The 21247-nt window shown below is 45.1% G+C and overlaps 1 protein-coding gene across 1 annotated transcript in view; it reads left to right on the top strand.

Annotated features, from left to right (window-relative positions):
• Positions 1–21247, top strand: part of LOC126416933 (formin-2-like) — a 361208-nt gene that overhangs the window by 72823 nt on the left and 267138 nt on the right. Inside the window, exon 2 of the mRNA XM_050084813.1 lies at positions 6702–7018. Within this exon, the coding sequence (XP_049940770.1) occupies positions 6702–7018 (317 nt within the window). The remainder of the gene's footprint in view (positions 1–6701; positions 7019–21247) is intronic.

Genomic DNA, 21247 nt, shown 5'->3' with positions numbered 1-21247 from the left:
TGAATATAAACTGGTAAATTTGGACGTCAGCACCGCTGCGTCATGGCCCTGAAAGATCATACTGAATAAATTGGAAATTCTTACCTCAATGAAGTCGCCGGATAACGCGTATATATCTGCTCCTATAAGAAATTTTTCTGGCACAGCCCAGTGCAATGCTGGTCACTAGAGTTTGTTGCAATGCTGGCCACTAGATTTTGTTATGTATGAACGACAACTGATTTTATTTACGATAATTGGCATGACGATGGATAGGAGGAATTAGTAAAAACTTTATATTCAGATGAATGACTGTCAAAAGTTATCTTTATAAGAAAGGTTATTATTGAAAAATTATTGAAAATTATTTACATGTGACTTTGATATAACAATAGTACAAAATGAGTTGTTGCAAATTACATATGCCCGCGGCAATAAATAATAATAATTTTTGCTTTTACCTTATACTACATCGCTCAGGCACCGCCATCGTTCTCCACGACAGGTCTTCGTAATTCCATACAGGACACAAGTGCTTTCTGTGAAATATACAACTCGACAACTGCTGTCTAAGAGCGACCTGACCCAACCGCCCGACTGCGAGCTACTACCCCAACTGCTGCCGACACTGCTCTCGCCGACACTACTCTCTGGTCAGCGATTCTATTGTAGCATACATATCGCAGGCAGCGCGTGAGCAATCCATCGAAATTACATCTGCTCGAGTGCGCTAACAATAAATTCCTTAGTCATGGACCTCTTACATTCTTTTCAATAGTCTTATATTTGTACTCATAATTTCGCCGCGAACTTTCATCTAAATTCTAAGGAAACTTTTAATTCTGCCGGTAACCGTTTGCTGTACACAGTCCATCCCTTAGTGTAACTGGATCAAGAAAGCTTCCACTTCCTTACTCTTAATGGGGCCACCGTGTTGTTCATGTGGGTTCCTGGTCACGATGGTCCGACGGGGAACGAGACTGCTGACGCTGCTGCCATGACTGAAGTTCTCGTACCCTCGGCCCGCTAGTTCTTCCATTCCTTTCAGATGATCTCAGTCTGTCAGCAGGTGGTGTGACTTTGGCATCACCACCGGTCTTCCCTTCATGGCAACAATCTCCGGGGAATTAAACCTCTCCCAGCGGCTTGGCCGACCTCCTATCGGACCTCTCGCCACGAGGAGGTCATTTTAGTTAGGTACCGTACTAGGCACTTTTTTTTAGCCATCGCCATTTGTTAAGTAGTGATCCACCACCACGTTGTACTCATTGTCATCAACATTTGACTGTACGCCATTTCCTGACCGACTGCCTTTTTTTAAACCTTACTGTTGTGTACATAGTTCCGCGTAGTCAGCGCGTACACAACTTTCCCAATAGAGCGCGCCCGCTAACCACAACAGCGCAGGCGCAGCGCTCGTCCGTCTCCGCACTACGAGATGGCGCTGTCTTAGAGACGGACCAAATTCTGCTTCCGCCGATCCGCGTATTAATATGTAACGCAGCCAATGAGATTGCTGCTAACGTAGAACCTTTTCTCCTCGCGGATCACACTCGCGCAGTGATACCTGAACGCTCGAGGTATTATAACGACTGTACAGACCTGCGATGAGTCAGTCTGCATTTGTTCAAATGGCTCTGAGCACTATGCGACTTAACTTCCGAGGCCATCAGTCGCCTAGAACTTACAACTAATTAAACCTAACTAACCTAAGGATATCACACACATCCATGCCCGAGGCAGGATTCGAACCTGCGACCATAGCGGTCGCTCGGTTCCAGACTGAAGCGCCTAGAACCGCACGGCCACTCCGGCCGGCAGTCTGCATTTGACTGTACCAGTCTGCATTTGTCTGTACCAGTCTATAGTCAAGTTTCAATCTGCGCCTAATAAGATTATCATATTCCTGTACATAGCCATGAAGATAAATGTATTGACACTTTGTCAAGTATCAGAGATATGTGAGAATAAGATTAACGTACCAGGACCAAAGGAACTTCAGATTGTCAATCGTAAATAGCATCCAGAATCAAGTTAAGTAATTTTATGTTGTTATTATTTTAATAAATGTGTGTGAAAATTAATCAAGTTCTGTTTAAAGTTGGTCACCGTCAATCTGCTACTCTAAGCGTGCAAGGGGCATTTCTATCGTCTGACCTAACGGCAGAAGATGAACACGCCACAACAAGACCCCGAGACATATTGCTGACACTCGCCTACTTCATTAGAGCGACAAGTCAAATAATCTGATGGTGTGTGTATCGAAGGTCTTCAGTGCGCACACCACACTTACGTTATAAAGTATGTTTACCGTATGAGTTATCGGCCGTTTTAACGAGGGACGCGTGGGCTGTCGACCGCGTTTTACTTTTTCCCCGTCGTAGCAATATGGCGAAGGATATTTAAGCTTTAGTTCGGGACCTCCGTTGTCTCTACGGAGTATTTTGTGAACCTTTCTCCAAGAGGAAGTCGTCCTTTGCTCTCTTTCCTTCCGTCGATCGCGCTTACCGTGTAGTCCCTTTTAACTACTTTTTCGTCTTAGTGTTCTAAGGTTCTGACATGGCTGCGTATGACTTTGGTTGTTTTTGCGCCCTAAAACAAAAACAAAAAGACAAGTTTCACGGTAATCTCCCATATCCGTAAGGTTAATCAGGTTCCGATCAAACAAACGCAGCGCAGCGCCTAAGGTTCACAGCCACCACACAGGTGGTACTGTTCCAGACCCTGCTCCTGTGCTTTTTTCCTCAATTTCATCGTAAAGAGCATCATTACAAAGTAAATGTGTTGCAAAATTATTCGAAGACAGGCGTTATCGCCGTAGTAATTACATTAATAAATCAATCATTACAGTAAACGTTCTTCTAATGTTTATTCCGTTTGTTACACAATAGATAACACAACTATGTTACTCGCTGTCTTAGAACTGAATACCGGATGGTATTTGTCGTAGACGCAACCGAAACGCAAATTCGTACAACACGGAGCACATCACCGAATACATTTCATGAAAGCCACTGCGTTACAGGCAAACAGATTTTACGGAAGCGTTACTGAAAAACACAGTTCGTTTAAATTAAAAAATATTGTTCTTTCTTCGTACAACGCCGATGATAACCACACGTATTTGATATTTCCTGTGAAAGCAGGAGCGCTAATTTGATGCAGAATTAAATAATCTGTTTTTATAGAATTTTCCCTCGAAGCGATGTATGGATTAATTTTTACCAAGTCTGGAGCATTTACAAGTTCATTCGTGAAAATTTTAATCTGCCTGTAAAAATAAACAACACTGGTTTGACAAAGTGGAGTATATGTGCGTGGTATAGTTTTTAAATAATTGTGTTTAACATAATGATAACTTGTACCAAGAAACTGATAAGAAGTACATAGTCAGGATGTGAACCTGTGCCGCCGGTGTGATAGCGGTAAACCTTAGCCGCTGCGCTACGCTCTCTTGATGAGGAAACCCCATTAATTTTAGCGGCACAGGAGGTGCACATAATTTTCTCGGAAATTAGGGGCCATCGCATAATAAGCCGCTAGGTCCCTTTAAAACAGTGTTTCCCAACCTACTGTTAGACCACTACCCCTGCGTGGAATCAGATATTATTTAATACCTCCTCCCTCCTACACCACTCCCACCCCTCAACCGCTTCCCCCTGCCTTCATCAACTTAAACGCATAACTAAACTTCAGAATGAAAAAGAATATTCTTTGAAAACCTTCGTTTATAAAGTGATGAAAGATAAATGATATTTATATTGTGTGTGTTCGCTTGTGTGTGTGTGTGTGTGTGTGTGTGTGTACACACTATAGCTGCCGTTTGCAAATCACTTGACTGCTGGACTCCTTACTTCTGAAGTGGCGGACCCCCAAGACACCAGGCTGTTAACGTTTTGTGTCTGACCACTCTAATAACAACTGTAATGATAATAATTCTGTGTACAGCACTACAGTGTTGTGCTGTCGATTAGCTCATAAATTTGTTTCAAAGTAAATAATGAAGCAATTTCTGATCTATTGCAGGAACTATCTGCTACTTGCAGAAAACATTTGCATCAGATGTATAGCGTCTGTTACGTATGTCTTACACTTACTTTCATAGATATACAGCTCAAACTACGTGTGTAATCGGTGGTGTATGTGAGGTGCATCGCGCGTCATATATTAATGCTAGTAATTGAAGGAAAAGTAATTATTGATAACTTATACAATCAGTATTAAAGTGTTGCAAAATTGTGATAACAGAAATGATGTTTTATAAGTAATTTAGTTTCATGACTGAAAGACAATCACAAACTTTTGGTTCTTTCACCCCTTAGAGCCGGCCGGAGTGGCCGAGCGGTTAAAGGCGCTACAGTCTGGAACCGCACGACCGCTACGGTCGCAGGTTCGAATCCTGCCTCGGGCATGGATGTGTGTGATGTCCTTAGGTTAGTTAGGTTTAAGTAGTTCTAAGTTCTAGGGGACTGATGACCACAGCAATTGAGTCCCATAGTGCTCAGAGCCATTTGAACCACCCCTTAGAAAATCTCATTTTACCCCTCAGGGGTTAATTACCCCAGATTGGCAACCAGTGCTCTACGACATACACTATGTGCTCAAAAGTATCCGGAGACCTGACTGAATATGACTTACAAGTTCGTGGCGCCCTCCATCGGTAATGCTGGAATGCGCATAGCCTTAATGACAGCTTCCACTCTTGCAGGCATACGTTCAATGCTGGAAGGTTTCTTGGGGAATGGCAGTCCATTGTTCGAGTGGTGCACTGAGGAGAGGTATCGATGTCGGTCGCTGAGGCCTGGCACGAAGTCGGGGTTCCAAAATATGTCAGAGGTGTTCTATAGGATTCAGGTCAGGACTATGTGCAGGCCAGTCCATTACAGGGACGTTATTGTCGTGTAACCACTCCACCACAGGATGTGCATTATGAACAGGTGCTCGATCGTGTTGAAAAATGCAATCGCAATCCCCGAATTGCTCTTCGACAGTGAGAAGCAAGAAGGTGCTCAAAACATCAAGGTAGGCCTATACTGTGATAGTGCCACGCAAAACGACAAGGGGTGCAAGCTCCCTCCATGGAAAATGGAAATGTCGTGTGGCTAGGGCCTCCCGTCGGGTAGGCCGTTCGCCAGGTGCAGGTCTTTCGATTTGACGCCACTTCGGCGACCTGCGCGTCGATGGGGATGAAATGATGATGATTAGGACAACACAACACCCAGTCCCTGAGCGGAGAAAATTTCCGACCCAGCCGGGAATCGAACCCGGGCCCTTAGGATTGACAGTCTGTCACGCTGACCACTCAGCTGCCGGGGCGGACAGCTCCCTCCATGAAAAACACGACCACACAATAACACCATCGCCTCTGAATTCTACTGTTGGCACTACACAAGCTGGCAGATGACGGTCACCGGGCATTCGCCATACCCATACCCTGCCATCGGATCGCCACATTGTCTACCGTGGTTCGTCACTCGACACAACGTTTTTCCACTGTTCAGTCGTCCAATGTTTATTCTCCTTACACCAAGCGAGGCGTCGTTTGGCATTTAGCGGGGTGATGTTGGCTTGTGAGCATCCGTCGACCATGAAACCCAAGTTTTCTCACCTCCTGTCTAACTGTCATAGTACTTCAGTGGATGCTGATGCAGTCTTGAATTCCTGTGTGATGGTCTGGATAGATGTCTGCCTGTTACACATTACGACCCTCTACAACTGTCGGCAGTCTCTGTCAGTCACCAGACGAGGTGCCGGCCGTGGTGGTCGTGCGGTTCTAGGCGCTCCAGTCCGGAGCCGCGCTGCTGCTACGGTCGCAGGTTCGAATCCTGCCTCGGGCATGGATGTGTGTAATGTCCTTAGGTTAGTTAGGTTTAAGTAGTTCTAAGTTCTAGGGGACTGATGACCACAGCAGTTGAGTCCCATAGTGCTCAGAGCCATTTGAACCATTTTGAACCAGACGAGGTCGCCCTGTACGCTTTTGTGCTGTATGTGTCCTTTGACGTTTCCACTTCAGTATCACATCGAAAACAGTAGACCTAGGGATGTTTAGGAGTGTGGAAATCTCGCGTACAGACGTATGTCACAGGTGACATCCAATCATCTGACCACGTTCGAAGTCCGCGAGTTCCGCGGAGCACCCTATTCTGCTCTCTCACGATGTCTAATGACTACTGTGGTCGCTGATACGGAATACCTGGCAGTAGGTGGCAGCACAATGCACCTAATTATTTTTGGGAGTGTCCGGATACTTTTGGTCACATAGTGTAACCGAGATCATCAAAATCCGTGATTAACAGGTGTGATGGTCCCATTGTCAGCATAGAATACTGTAACTGGGGAATTAACAGTAGCTTCAAAAAAAAAAAAAAAAAAAAAAAGCTGTAATAGTATATACAGCACTTAAATGTGTCCTAGACAAAATGTTTACAAATACTTCTCAAAAGACAAGCTCATGTCTCATAACAAGAAAAACAGAAAAAAGTAGCGGTGCGCATTTCTTCGTGTGATTCTAAAATCGTCCACTAGAGTGAAAGACTGAGTAGGTACACTATCCTAAGTGACGACACTCTCCCCAACAGTTGATGGCGAATATGAAGTCATTTAAAGAAATATGCAAGGCTGTCACCCAACAATAAATACAGCTGTGTAACTTAAGCGTGAATTCCTAAGTAATCATTTAGAAGTAGGCGAGTGTAACGCCCAGGTGGCGTGCTCTATTGCAGCGGTCGCGCAGACGCCAGTTGCTGCTGGCCCGGGAGAAACGGCGCCGTCGCCGCCGGCGGCGACGACGACGGTGACGACGACGACGACGACGTACCTGGTGACGGACTCGTGGCGGCATGTGAAGAAGCTGGCCATCACGACGCCGGGCGCCGCCGTGGCCGGGGGCGGCGCTGCCGCGGGGGCGGCGGCCGGGGGCGGCGCCGGGGCGGACTCGTCGGCGCTGATGCTGACGCCGCCCAGCCGCGAGTCCAGCTCGGAGTCCGTCTTCACGGACCCACTCACTCCGCAGGGCTTCGCCGAGACGTACAGCGCACAGGTGCGTGACCCTCTTCTGCCCCGGTGGCAAACCTCCGCCTAAAGGCGGTATTCCATACTAGTAAGCAGAGTTGTAAAACTATCGTTGGCTACCCTAGACTATGATACACAGATGATCCAAAACCTTGTGACCACCTGTTCAATAGTGCGTTTTTCCACTTTTCAAACAGAATAAATCAGAGTTTCTGCTTGACATGGATTCTGAGACGCCCGCTAAACCCGACGCGCAGAATAGGTGATTAGGATTATAGAAAGGGCCAAATAACGTGTCGGTCAGTTTCACTTCAAAATTTTAATTTATTGTAAAGAACTGGAAGCCAGGCGTAGCAAAGCTAATGCAGTGAGCGCTCAGTTAGGATCTACTTTCTGCAAGAAGGAAGCCAGTACCAAGATTAAGTTATCTGTGCACCGTTCAATCTTTCGACCAACTTTGTTGTATGGGAGCGAAAGCTGGGTGGATTCAGGTTACCTTATCAATAAGGTTGAGGTTACGGATATGAAAGCAGCTAGGATGATTGCAGGTACTAGTAGATGGGAACAATGGCAGGAGGGTGTCTACAATGAGGAAATCAAAGAAAAACTGGGAATGAACTCTATAGATGTAGCAGTCAGGGCGAACAGGCTTAGATGGTGGGGTCATGTTACACGCATGGGAGAAGCAAGGTTACCCAAGAGACTCATGGGTGCAGCAGTAGAGGGGAGGAGGAGTCGGGGCAGACCAAGGAGAAGGTACCTGGATTCGGTTAAGAATGATTTTGAAGTAATAGGCTTAGCCTCAGAAGAGGCACCAATGTTAGCATGGAATAGGGGATCATGGAAGAATTTTATAAAGGGGACTATGCTCCAGACTGAACGCTGAAAGGCATAGCCAGTCTTAGATGATGATGATGATGATGATGATGTAATTTAATAGCACCTTTAAACCAAAACGGCACATAGCCGAACCTTTACAGCTACGAGTTTCAAAATTCAATTCTTTCACAGCTGACGGCCTCCAAACAAGAAATCTTAAAAAGCAACAAGATAAATTTCAAGTGACTGAAGACATGCAGTTAAAATTGCAAATAAAATAATTAAAATACATGTATATATGTATCACAGCTAGGCGGAAAGCCTCAACGGAAAAGTGGATAGAACAATAAGGTAGAAGGCCGCAATGTTTTCGCTTAAGGGAAAATTTTTAGAATAAGGCTTTAAGCGGCTGAAGGCCCACAGTTGATTTTTTCCAAAAATTCAAAAATACCTTAACCTTTATGTTTTCAATGGCCGAACGCACACTAAATTAGAAAGCAACGCAACGACAATAACTAAATTTAAGAATAAGGTTGTAAGTGGCTGAAGGCCCACAGTTGATTTACATAAATTGATTTACATAAAACACAATTAAAAAATCTTTTCTTTCAAAGCATTAGCTATAATAGAATACCAACAGACCATTAAACACCCTCGAAAAGGACAGTATAGACAACGGCACTCAGACTCCTCCAGGGGGAGGGGGGCTGCCCTCGAAACATTAACGTTCACTTAGGTGACACTGGTGGTGGGTCCAACTACACTTGATCCATTGGTAACCCAACCAAGAGACAGTCATGGACCGACCGACCAAACGACTTCCTAGCCACCAATCGGTACATAAAAACTCGAAGACCAAATGTTCCGGACGTGATTATCCACAATGAAATATGTATTAAGCTGTCAAAACTACACACCATGTTGGACAGTGACAACCGCCAGCGGACCCAGCCGACTGCACCGCACGGAGATATCCTCCCTGGTCTGCACCAACCGACCGACTCACTGCCAGTAGGCCGACAACATTTAAAACAAGTTGTCAGTGGAAATAACACCAACTACACACACAGTTTAACACACATGCACGTAGACTTGAACGACACTCAGCAGTGGCTGTGCAATCACGGAGACAAATCAGGTGTCGATACACACGCACAGCCAACCCATAATCGATCTGCGAGCCAATTCGTGTCGTCCAGTAGGACGACCGACCGACGATTCACGAAGACCGTCACGACTCAAGTGATGATTGGCGGCAACAGTCGGGCGAGCCATGGACATCCAGGCCTGACTGCTGCTCCAACCCGACTGAACTTGTGCCGCGTTCCAACTCAGCGACTGGCAGATCCGAATTGCCCTTCTGGCACGTTCCAGCTGACTCCACAACAGACTACAACTGGGAAGTAATAGCAGTGTAGCGAAGACAACGCGTGACGACTGTATCGATAGGCGCCGCTGCTGCCGCTGACGGGCAGACAAGCAGCAACTCAGTGGCAGCAGAAATTGAAACCAACATAACGAGGTGGCAACACGAAAAAACAGGATGTAAAGTAAGAGATGGCACGAGCGCGAGCCACGCACGGTTCATATTCTAAAAGTCATTTACAGGATCTCAGAAGTGTGTGGCACCAGATGTCAACCCACAGGTCAAGCAATTCCCGCAAATTGCGGGATGGTGGTTTACGCGCACGCAGCTGGCGCCCGATATGTGTTCCAGTGGGTGCAGATCAGGCACGTTTGCTGGCCCAGACATCAATCTGAGTTAACTATTATGTCCCACAAACCAATGTAGCGCGATTCTGATCTTGGACAGTTACCTTACCATAGGGGCAGACTTCAGGCATGAAGCGATGCAGGTGGTTCCCAATTACGTTCACGTAGTTCACTGCTGTGATGATGCCTTCGATGGAAATGAGCGTTTGGCGTCATTGGCCGGGAGGCCCCTCGCGGGGCAGGTCCGGCCGCCATATCGCAGGTCTTATTACATTCGGCGCCACATTGGGCGACCTGCACGCCGGATGGGGATGAAATGATGATGAACACAACACAACACCCAGTCCCTGAGCGGAGAAAATCTCCGACCCAGCCGGGAATCGAACCCGGGCCCAGAGGACGGCAATCCGTCACGCTGACTACTCAGCTACTGGGGCGGACATGCCTTCGATTACCACCCCAGATCACATGGAAGCCCAGCTCGATGAGCCGGCCTCGGTGGCCGAGCGGTTCTAGGCGCTCAGTCCGGAACCGCGCGACTGCTACGGTCGCAGGTTCGAATCCTGCCTCGGGCATGGATGTGTGTGATGTCCTTAGGTCAGTTAGGTTTAAGTAGTTCTAGGGGACTGATGACCACAGATGGTAAGTCCCATAGTGCTCAGAGCCATTTGAACCATTTTTTGACCCAGCTCGATGTACCCCCTAGCATAATGCTGCCGTCAACAGCCTGCATCTGCGACGCAGTGTGTGTCGTGCAGCCATTCGCCAGGATGATGGCGTGTGGGGACCCAGCCATCGACCTGCTGCAACAAGCAATGCGATTCGACAGTGACACGTTTCTATTGATCCACGATGAAAACTCAGTGATGTAGTCCCCACTGCAATCGTATCTGACCATGTCGTTGGGTCAGCACAGGAACACGTAGGGGACGTGTGATGTGGAGCTCCATGTTCAACAGCGGCGTTTGAACCGTTTGCTCCGAAGCACCTGTGCCTGCATCAGCATTGTATTCTGTCGTTAGTTCTGCCACAGATCGCTCCAGCATTACAGAGTGGAGTGGTCCAGTGCTATACGGCCTATTCGTTATTTCACCATCCTTCAGCCACTTTCCATAGGTACTCACGACGGTAGCACGCCAAGAGGCGACCAGTTCCACCGTTTCACAGATTCTCGTTTTCAATCGCAGAGCACCACGACAATGCGCCCCTTGTCGGAACCGCTTATATCAGTGGATTTCCGTATTTGCTGCTCGTATCTTCTCTATAATGACTCCCCATTCGTCTCTCTTACGCTTACAGTCTTTCCTTACTACGTGTCAGCCTCGATAGCTGAGTGGTGTTCGGTCAGCGGGCTGCGTGCTCTCTGTAATAAATAAATTAAAAAAAAACTGAGTCAAGGAATCAACGGTCAACTTGAACGGATGTCTTGTGACGTCCGCCCAGACCAAACGCAACGTAATATATATAAGTGTTCAGTGCGGCAGAATTCCATGCAAACAGGCCCGGGTTCGATTCCCGGCTAGGTCGGAGATTTTCTCCGCTCATGACTGGGTGTTGTGTAGTCTTCATCATCATCTCATCCCCATCAACAAGCAAGTCACCGAAATCGGGTCACGTATAAAGACTTGTACCAGACGACCGGTGTACCCGACGGAAGGCTCTCGTCACACGACATTTCATTTCATTTTTCCTTACTGCGTCACGTGCGTAAAACACCATCAGCAGGCATTCAGCTTCATGCTGGGCAGTGGACATAATCTTTTGGCTCATTGGTGTAAGTAAGCGGGGACTACGGTAGTTTTCCTAGTAGCTTTGGTCAATTAACAGCATTACCTGAATGTTAGATGTGCTACATGCCAATCGGGTCTTTCTATCATTTCGATCGCTTAGTTTACATACGCGATCAACATCTTACTACATTCCCTTACAAACAGGACGCAACGGACCGTGTAGAAAAAGAGTGAGGATCTATAAAGGGCCAAGTAACCCATAGAATATTTTTGTTCTTCATTGTTATTCTCCTGTCTGTTACGTCTTAAAAACGCACAATATTTACAGCAAAATTGAACTGTCAATGTGTAACTAATATTTTATTCGAAAACTGTTGATTTGTGATGTAAAACGGAGGAGTGTTGTTGTAAAAATTAAAAAAAAAACAATAAATGTTTCTCAAATAGTGTTACAAAAAACAATTTCCTCAAAAAAAGGTAAAATAAAAAAAACGCAAAACGAAAAAATGTCTGAAATCATTTCAATACTTCGTCGAGATTCGTATATAAAACATCTTTCGTTATTCGTAAATACCTTCCACATTTATCAACAATAACAGGAAACCTCTGCGTTTAATGAAAAACGTTCTGGTTGAATAGAAAATAACAGTAATTGTACAATTTTTTTATCTTCGTGTTTGTATCAAAAGCAATTGCTTTGTTACATGAAAGCGCAGAAGTTGTACGTGATAAACTAATTTTTATTATGATGTTGATGCCTTTCAACAGCTGCGGTTGTCTGGGGTATAAAATAGTTTGTAATTTTTATTAGTTAATATGCAGTTTACATTACGGATATAAAACACACAATGCACCAATACTGTGCGCCAGCACAATGCAGTTTTAATTATCTGCAAATCAAAAAAACAAGAAAGGAAGAGAAGTCGTCGGACCCCAGTTGCCCTCTCACACATTCATTTATGTTTCTTTCCCTACAAATGTTATCAATACTACCGGTAATACCACCATTTACTACGAATTTATGTACTGTACTAAAACTCCTGAACCATATTTTTGGTAGAACGTAACTCTAGTTACAAACAAAGGTTTTGAAACAATTACGCAATGGCAACACAGTGTCGGTTGGAACAGCAACCAACAGAATTAAAAAAAAAAGTTTGCTTGAGTCTGTAGCAGCACTTTTATTCCGCCTGCTGGCTACCGGTTTCTATACCAAGTATCATCATCAACCTATCACCAGGCACGCAGTTCTCAAGCTCGTTTCCCGAGCAGTTGTGTCGTATGCGACGCAGCTACTTGAGAAGCGAGCTCCAGGACTGTGTGTCACCTTGCGGTGTGAGGCGAAGGGTACTTCGTGTACCATTGTCACTTCCCCCTTTTCCTGTTCCATCACGTAAGGTTCGTGGGAAGAACGATTCATGGTAGGTCTCCCCCGTGCAGACTCGTAACTGATTTTATCTTCATAGTCTTTTCACGAGGTATACGCCGGGCAAAGCAATGTGTTGGTTGACCCTTCTCGGAATGTACACACACGCAATTTTAATAGTAGCCCATACCGTGATGCAGAACGCCTCTCTTGCAGTGTATACCACTGGAGTTGACTGAGCATCTCTATGAGGCCTTCGCGCTTACTAAATGAAACTGTAACGAATCGTGCTGCTCTTCTTCGGATCTTCTTCATTTCCTCTGACAGTCCTAGATGGTGCGGATCCCGGCATTAGGCGATCGAGTGTTTTGCAAGCTACTTCTGATGTTGACGGATAATTCTCGACGACTCTTCCAATGAGTCTATCTAGCGTCTGCCTTACCCACAATTAATTTTGTGTGGTCGTTCCAGTTTAGATCACTCCTTACGCATATCGCTACATATTTTGTGGAAGTAACTGCCTGCAGTGATTGTTCTGCAATAGTGCTATCCTCCAATGGAATGATTCGGGAGGACGACGGTTCAATCCCGCGTCCGGCCATCCTGATTTAGGTTTTCCGTGATTTCCCTAAATCGCTCCAGGCAAATGCCGGGATGGTTCCTCTGAAAGGGCACGGTCGACTTCCTTCCCCATCCTTCCCTAATCCGATGAGACCGATGACCACGCTGTCTGGTCTCCTTCCCCAAACAACCAACCAACCAACCTCCAATGGAATGTCTTTTTTTCTGTGTATTCCCAATACCATGCATTTGTTTATGTTAAGTGTCAATTGCCACTCCCTGCACCAAGCGTCATCCACTGATAAAATGTACTGGTTAGATGGGACCCACCGCAACTTCCTCTCCTCTGCCAATCTTTTCATCTCGGAGCAGCCCTTACATGCAATGTCTCAATTATTTGTTGGACGTATTCCAATCTCAGATTTTTCCTAAAGTTTTTACCCTCTACAGCATCTTGTAGTAGCATGGAAGTTACTCACTCATGTCTTAACACATACCCTGTCACCCTATCCTTTCTTGTCGGTGTTTTCATATGGTTCTTCCTTTGCCGATTCTGCTGAGATCTTCTTTCCTTATCATACAAGTCACGCAAATTTCCAACATCTTTCAATAGCACCACTTTCGTAAACCCACGTCGCCAGTTTTGTAAAGGCCTCGTCGCTACAGCTGTGGAGGCCAAGTTGGAACTGTAGTTACGGTAGGCCGAGCTTGTGAGTTTGTGAAACGGCTTCTGGTGCAGTACACCACTAAGACAATTTCTCCCTGCCACTATTACACAGCTATGCCCCAGGGTCAGGAAACAGAAGAGGAGAACGAAGGTTCTACAACACACAACAAATTAGTAACAAATTCACACAAATGAGTTAAGAAGCCTTACTTATCTTTGTAACTTCTAGAACAATGCAGTTTGCAACACTGCATGTAATACAATACAAAAGAGACCCTCAATGGCAAAGTGCATATAACCGCGGGTAAACTTCACAGTACATAGGAAATGCAATTTACAACTGTCTGTTCACTTCTATGCGCTCACTAAATGACTTTCCCTGTCTAAGTCAGCACTGGACGATGCTCTATAACCAAGTGGGCGAGAACTGCTCTTCTCTCTTCCGAGTATGCTTCTGTCCGTTTTCGTCCCGTCGCTCGCGGATTATACTCGGCCGCAACTGGCCGAGGCGAAGTCGATATTTCATCCTCAGCGCCCCCCGTGGTGCTGGTGGAACTCGCACCAGTGGCGAGTCTCTATGGCACGGGTCACCAAACTTTTTAGTCCGCGGGCCACATTGACTCCTCCACGAAGTCATAAGGGCCAAGATCTACCTAGTGGGATTAAAGCACCCTAGCACTCGATGATCACCTTAATGCGAGGCTAAAGGAAAGATGAAATCACAAAAATCTAAGGTGGTGGGAATAGCTAGCACTGAAACGAACTACGATTTTTATTTAATTACGTAATTTTGATTGGTGGACGTACCTGACGGAAATTCTGGCGTATTTTATTCTGGCGAATTTCACCGACAAAAAAGTATGTCACTGCACATTCTTCACGAAAGCGTCCTGCAAAGTTAACGAAATCTCAAAATCATTGTTAGCAACACTATTACTGCAAGACGTAACAGAGGTAGAGTATGTCAACGCATTGTTGTTTCAAGCGGCGCAACAATAAGTTTAGTTATGTAGTCTTGCAGCGAGTAGCAGAGCCAATGTCGCGGTGTATTGGTCGCGATAGGCCTCGAAACTCAATTGTTGGCAGTATAGGTACCACCGCAAATATTTGGCGGGCCGGATACCGGGGGTGTCCGGCCAGCTAACGCGGGCCTCGTGGCCTCGTGGGTCGGTTTCGGCCCGCGAGCCGTAGTTTGGAGACCCCTGCTCTATGGCACTGGCACCATCTCGCATCTTTGCGCCTGTGGTGCTTTTGCCCTGGCTGTATCTTGTTCGGACGACACAGCAGCCACATCATAAACAGTCCGATTCTCGTCTTCTGGTTTTCCCATTGTCCATGATTCACTGTCATAGAATTCCGTGCTCAAAAACATACACTCCTGGAAATTGAAATAAGAACACCGTGAATTCATTGTCCCAGGAAGGGGAAACTTTATTGACACATTCCTGTGGTCAGATACATCACATGATCACACTGACAGAACCACAGGCACATAGACACAGGCAACAGAGCATGCACAATGTCGGCACTAGTACAGTGTATATCCACCTTTCGCAGCAATGCAGGCTGCTATTCTCCCATGGAGACGATCGTAGAGATGCTGGATGTAGTCCTGTGGAACGGCTTGCCATGCCATTTCCACCTGGCGCCTCAGTTGGACCAGCGTTCGTGCTGGACGTGCAGACCGTGTGAGACGACGCTTCATCCAGTCCCAAACATGCTCAATGGGGGACAGATCCGGAGATCTTGCTGCCCAGGGTAGTTGACTTACACCTTCTAGAGCACGTTGGGTGGCACGGGATACATGCGGACGTGCATTGTCCTGTTGGAACAGCAAGTTCCCTTGCCGGTCTAGGAATGGTAGAACGATGGGTTCGATGACGGTTTGGATGTACCGTCCACTATTCAGTCTCCCCTAGACGATCACCAGTGGTGTACGGCCAGTGTAGGAGATCGCTCCCCACACCGTGATGCCGGGTGTTGGTCCTGTGTGCCTCGGTCGTATGCAGTCCTGATTGTAGCGCTCACCTGCACGGCGCCAAACACGCATACGACCATCATTGGCACCAAGGCAGAAGCGACTCTCATCGCTGAAGACGACACGTCTCCATTCGTCCCTCCATTCACGCCTGTCGCAAACCCACTGGAGGCGGGCTGCACGATGTTGGGGCGTGAGCGGAAGACGGCCTAACGGTGTGCGGGACCGTAGGCCAGCTTCATGGAGACGGTTGCGAATGGTCCTCGCCGATACCCCAGGAGCAACAGTGTCCCTAATTTGCTGGGAAGTGGCGGTGCGGTCCCCTACGGCACTGCGTAGGGTCCTACGGTCTTGGCGTGCATCCGTGCGTCGCTGCGGTCCGGTCCCAGGTCGACGGGCACGTGCACCTTCCGCCGACCACTGGCGACAACATCGATGTACTGTGGAGACCTCACGCCCCACGTGTTGAGCAATTCGGCGGTACGTCCACCCGGCCTCCCGCATGCCCACTATACGCCCTCGCTCAAAGTCCGTCAACTGCACATACGGTTCACGTCCACGCTGTCGCGGCATGCTACCAGTGTTAAAGACTGCGATGGAGCTCCGTATGCCACGGCAAACTGGCTGACACTGACGGCGGCGGTGCACAAATGCTGCGCAGCTAGCGCCATTCGACGGCCAACACCGCGGTTCCTGGTGTGTCCGCTGTGCCGTGCGTGTGATCATTGCTTGTACAGCCCTCTCGCAGTGTCCGGAGCAAGTATGGTGGGTCTGACACACCGGTTTCAATGTGTTCTTTTTTCCATTTCCAGGAGTGTATATTCTCAGAAATTCCTTCCGCAAATCAGAGCCTACTTTTGACACTAGTAGACTTCTCTTGGTCTGAAATGCCCTCTTTGTGTGTGTGGTAGTCTACTTTTTATGTCCTTCCTGCTTCGTAGCCTTAAGCCCATCTCGCATGGAGTAAGATTTGCTGTAAGTTTAGTTGCTGGTTCGCACAACAGTTCCCTTGCAGCCTCTGTCGCCCACTACCCAGCTGCCCAGCAGGGAGCTGTGCATATTTTCCGTGATTGGTCCTGTGTTATTTTCCTTGTAAGGTTTCCTGAATGCTAGCTGCTCTGGCCAACCAGTTGTCCTGTTAAGCGTATCATGTCACAGAGTACAGGATGGAGTCTCTCGCCAGTTAGCCCTCGTGACGAAACAGAATGCCACGCGCCCGCCGGCCGATCTGCAATCTTTCTGAAAGCTTTGTAAAGGAACCATCCGGTAAAAAAAATTGATTCTTGCACATCTTACAGCTTCATTCGTCAGCTTCATGATGAAGTCAACGGTCATAGTTATTACAGTATTTCGAGATTAGGTGAACTACAACAATAAATTGTTAAAGGTTGCAGTGAAAAATATGGGTCGTTATGAATTTGGATTTGGTGCATGTTAGTACATATGTTGCTGCACATGAAATGTAGCTATCATATTAAATCATTCTTTTAATGTGTCCGCCCCGATACCTGAATGGTCAGCGTGACGGACTGTCGTCCTAAGGGGCCCGGGTTCGATTCCCGGCTGGGTCGGGATTTTTCTCCGTTCAGGGACTGGGTGATGTGTTGTCTTCATCATCATTTCATCCCCATCCGGCGCGCAGGTCGCCCAATCTGGCGTCGAATGTAATAAGACCTGCACCAAGGCAGCCGGACCTGCCCCGTAAGGGGCCTCCGGCCAATGACGCCAAACGCTCATTTCCATTTCCACTCTTTTAAAGTTGGAAGTATGTCGCTATTCGTTTCCAATCTCAAGAAAATGGATTGTGTGTAAAGTGCTTTGCTTCTCATAAACTTCCCCAAGTTGACAGTTTAATAATACACTGTTTCAGGTTTCTGTCAAAATTTCAGCTGCATTAGAATGTTAGTGAAATGAATGTTTAAACACAGTGCTGTGGTTTGGCAAAAGAAGCAGATTTTAACGTGGTAACAAGTGAGATTACATATAATTCAAAAATCATAAATTTCACAGAAGAAAAATAGAATCAGGAAATCTATGCGAAATTTTCGCCCTTATATAGTTTTATATAATGATGGTATTTGGAATAAGTGTAGTCGTTGGGATAAGGCTAGTTGTGGAAATAAAGTAAAACATCTTTAAAAATGAACTGTACACTGTGAAATAACAATAGTGAATTCGTGATACATCCTTATAAATACGTTTCCAAGCACATAATATTGAACATAATTCCTTACAGATCATTACAATAGCTCGGTGTAAACGATATTTAGCGTATGAATGTAATGTTTGTGTACCTTCTGTTTTTCATTTCCTTTAAGGGATAGGGTCAGAGATAATGGACTACCACAGTTGTCAAAATTATTGTCTATAACAACCCTGTGTAGAAATTATCCAGTTAATAAGTGCTTTAAAACAAATAAAATGGCATTTGTAATAAGAGATTATGGAAAGGAAATCTATTATTCATGATTAATAAGTTAGCTTCATATGAAATATAGGTATGAAGCTGGGCATCCGTGATGCCATTTTGCCTATTGATGGTTAAGTCTTCTTTATGTTAAAATTCCCCGCGAATATTACGTTTTAGTGCAAAATTAGTATGCAATGTCAGAATCTGGTTAAAAAAGCTTACCAACTATACCTCATTCATGACTGTGCGGTTAGTATGTATCGAGAAAAAGGGATGTTGAGAAATAATATACCTGATAAGAAGTCTGGGATAAATAAATCGCTGATTCTGCTGAACTTCCGGCGGAATCCTATACTCCAGTGTATTTTAATAATGACTGATATGGACTGAAACTTGCCAAAGGTGTTTATTTGTATATCTGAATTATTCAAAAAATATTAAATCCTGCCTAATCGTCGTTATAGGGCGTCTCGGAAACCTGCATTCTAGGATCGCTATAAAACATTCAAACAAATCGCATTATGCAGTTTTATTACAAAATGAGCAATTACAATACTTAACTTCGTGTTACACAGATGTGTCACAAGCAAAGGGCGAGATACGAAATAATAAAGTTTCTTCGGTATAACGATTCCAAACCCTGATATATAGAGGGTTCAAGCGAAGTACTGAGCTTTGGCGCTTCTATGCAAGTCGCTAGTCTTGAGGCTGCTGTTCGACTGGGTCGCGACCAGTCGGGCGAGGCGCTTACGTCTGTCCGCATAGGGACCACTGCTGTCACGTTGTCGTCCTGGAGAGGACAGCCCTCTCTGCCCTATCGTTCCCGATTGGCATCCCAGCGCTTGACTTCATATGAAAACAATTAACAGCACCTAGTATGGCGTCTGCTACCACCTAACATATACAGAGTGAAAGATTGTACTTTTTCATCACAAACATCTTTCAGTTCATAAAAGATATTGATAATCTGTTTACATCTTGACGGGCAGTTGATAGGATTTTGCAAATTTAAATGTTTTCATATTTCTCAAATCATTGAGGTATATAAATAAACTCATTTGGCTAGTTTCGGTCCATATCAGTTACTATTAAAAATGCACTGGGATAAGATTCTGTTGATATTTCAAAGGAAGTAGGGCTTTATTTTCGTCTGAATTCTGAATCCCGTCGTTTCCTTCACAGGAACGTTATCAGTGACGAGATTTGAGTAATACCAAAGTTCTCTTGTTTCCACGTTGAAATCCGCTTCTTTTGCCAAAACACAGCACAACGTACAAAAATTAATCTCACTAACATCTAACGCAGTTCAAAGTGCGACAGAATCCTGGAGCAGTGCATTATTAAACATCCAACTGATGGACACAAAAGTCGATAGCTTATGAAAATGCCCCTTCTCGGTATAAAAATAAGATGTGATTTCTTCACATGTATTGCTCCAAACCCATAGAAATTCTCGCTTCACCAGCTATAGATGGCTCTTAAAAATTACATTATTTCATTGAAAAAATCTTTATTTGCTTGAAAAGGCACTAAATTTGGAAGTTTCACTTATTAATATGGCAAAATACTCTCCTCTTTGTATGCTATCTTTTGCCAAAATCTTGGTTCGATATCTCAAAACATTTATGGGATGCTAGGAATGTTAACAAAATCTTTTTCTGGCTGTTTCACTGGCACCCAAGTTCGGGACGAAGCGCTGTACATGCAGTCCATTTCATTGATGTTGGAGGAACTTATACATAATTAACTAAAACGAAAATACTCGAACGAAATAACCATTAAGGATATCGACAGCTTTCGTAAATCCATTTACAACGCTAGGAAAGAAATTCAGCCGAAATTACTAACAAATATTCGGGAGGTTCATGTTATCCAGAACATATTAAATGTGAAAACTACGGATGAGACGGATTTTTTGCTACAAAATGATGTTGATAAGTCCATCTTAATAATTTGTCATGCTAAAAAGCTTGGAATACTTGGTATGACACGATCTGTGTTGATGGAACATTGAAGAACTGCCCAGAGTTTTACTGCCAGGTGTATATGATCCATGGGCTTGTTAATTTACGTTACACTCGAGTGCTTCTTTGTTTGTTGAACGATGGGAAAACATAAAATCAGCATGTCTGTTCAACAGTTATTGGTAAGTGTGATAATTTAGGTCTGAAATTATCTCCAACTACTACTTTCTCGGACTTCGAGGAAAGCTTTTTTAAAGATAGAAATATGGACTGAGGTAGGAATCAAGTGATGTACACTTCATCTAACACAGATTGGGTTGGGTTGTTTGGGGGAAGAGACCAAACTGCGAGCTCATGTGTCTCATCGGATTAGGAAAGGACCCATCCCGTCATTTGCCTGGTGCGATTTAGGGAAATGACGGAAAACCTAAATCAGGACGGTCGGACGCGGGATTGAACCGATCTAACACAGAGTTTGTGGTTAAAGATACAGACGTTGGGACTTGCACAGTATGCACATGACTGCTATTCCAAAAATGAAATCGGGCAGTTTCTGTCCTGTATATTTGGGTTGTCAATGCTGAATCCTTAGATATATATATGGCTGGTGACTGACTTAATGTCAGCTATGCCTGTGTCTGAAAAACTACAAATGTTCCTACATATGCTTAGGCAGAACTACACTTAAACAGGAAAAATTAGGCTGCAAGCCACCAATGTTTGCGAAAGTAAATACAGTAGTCATTTCTACTCCTACAACACAGATATATAGAGATTCGTGAGGTACTGAAGCATACTGAACTCGACGCCAAAATTTTAATAAATTCCTCACAGTAGAGATTAAATATTTTAAGGATTCAGTATGTAAAATTAGTCACCTATAAACTGAAACGTGGAAGTACAAACAAAACTGAAAAAAAATGTTACCAGTCTTAAAGATGGGCATACTTAGTAAAATAGTATGACAGTAAATTTGTAAGTATATCCAAAAATACAAAAAATGTTGACTTGTAGAAAACTTTTTGAGTAATATTGGTGTTTGAGGCAGT

This window comes from Schistocerca serialis, chromosome 8, assembly GCF_023864345.2.
Source record: "Schistocerca serialis cubense isolate TAMUIC-IGC-003099 chromosome 8, iqSchSeri2.2, whole genome shotgun sequence".
NCBI lineage: Eukaryota > Metazoa > Arthropoda > Insecta > Orthoptera > Acrididae > Schistocerca > Schistocerca serialis.
Note: the sequence above shows the minus strand (reverse complement) of the source record. Positions and strands in the feature narration are given on the sequence as shown.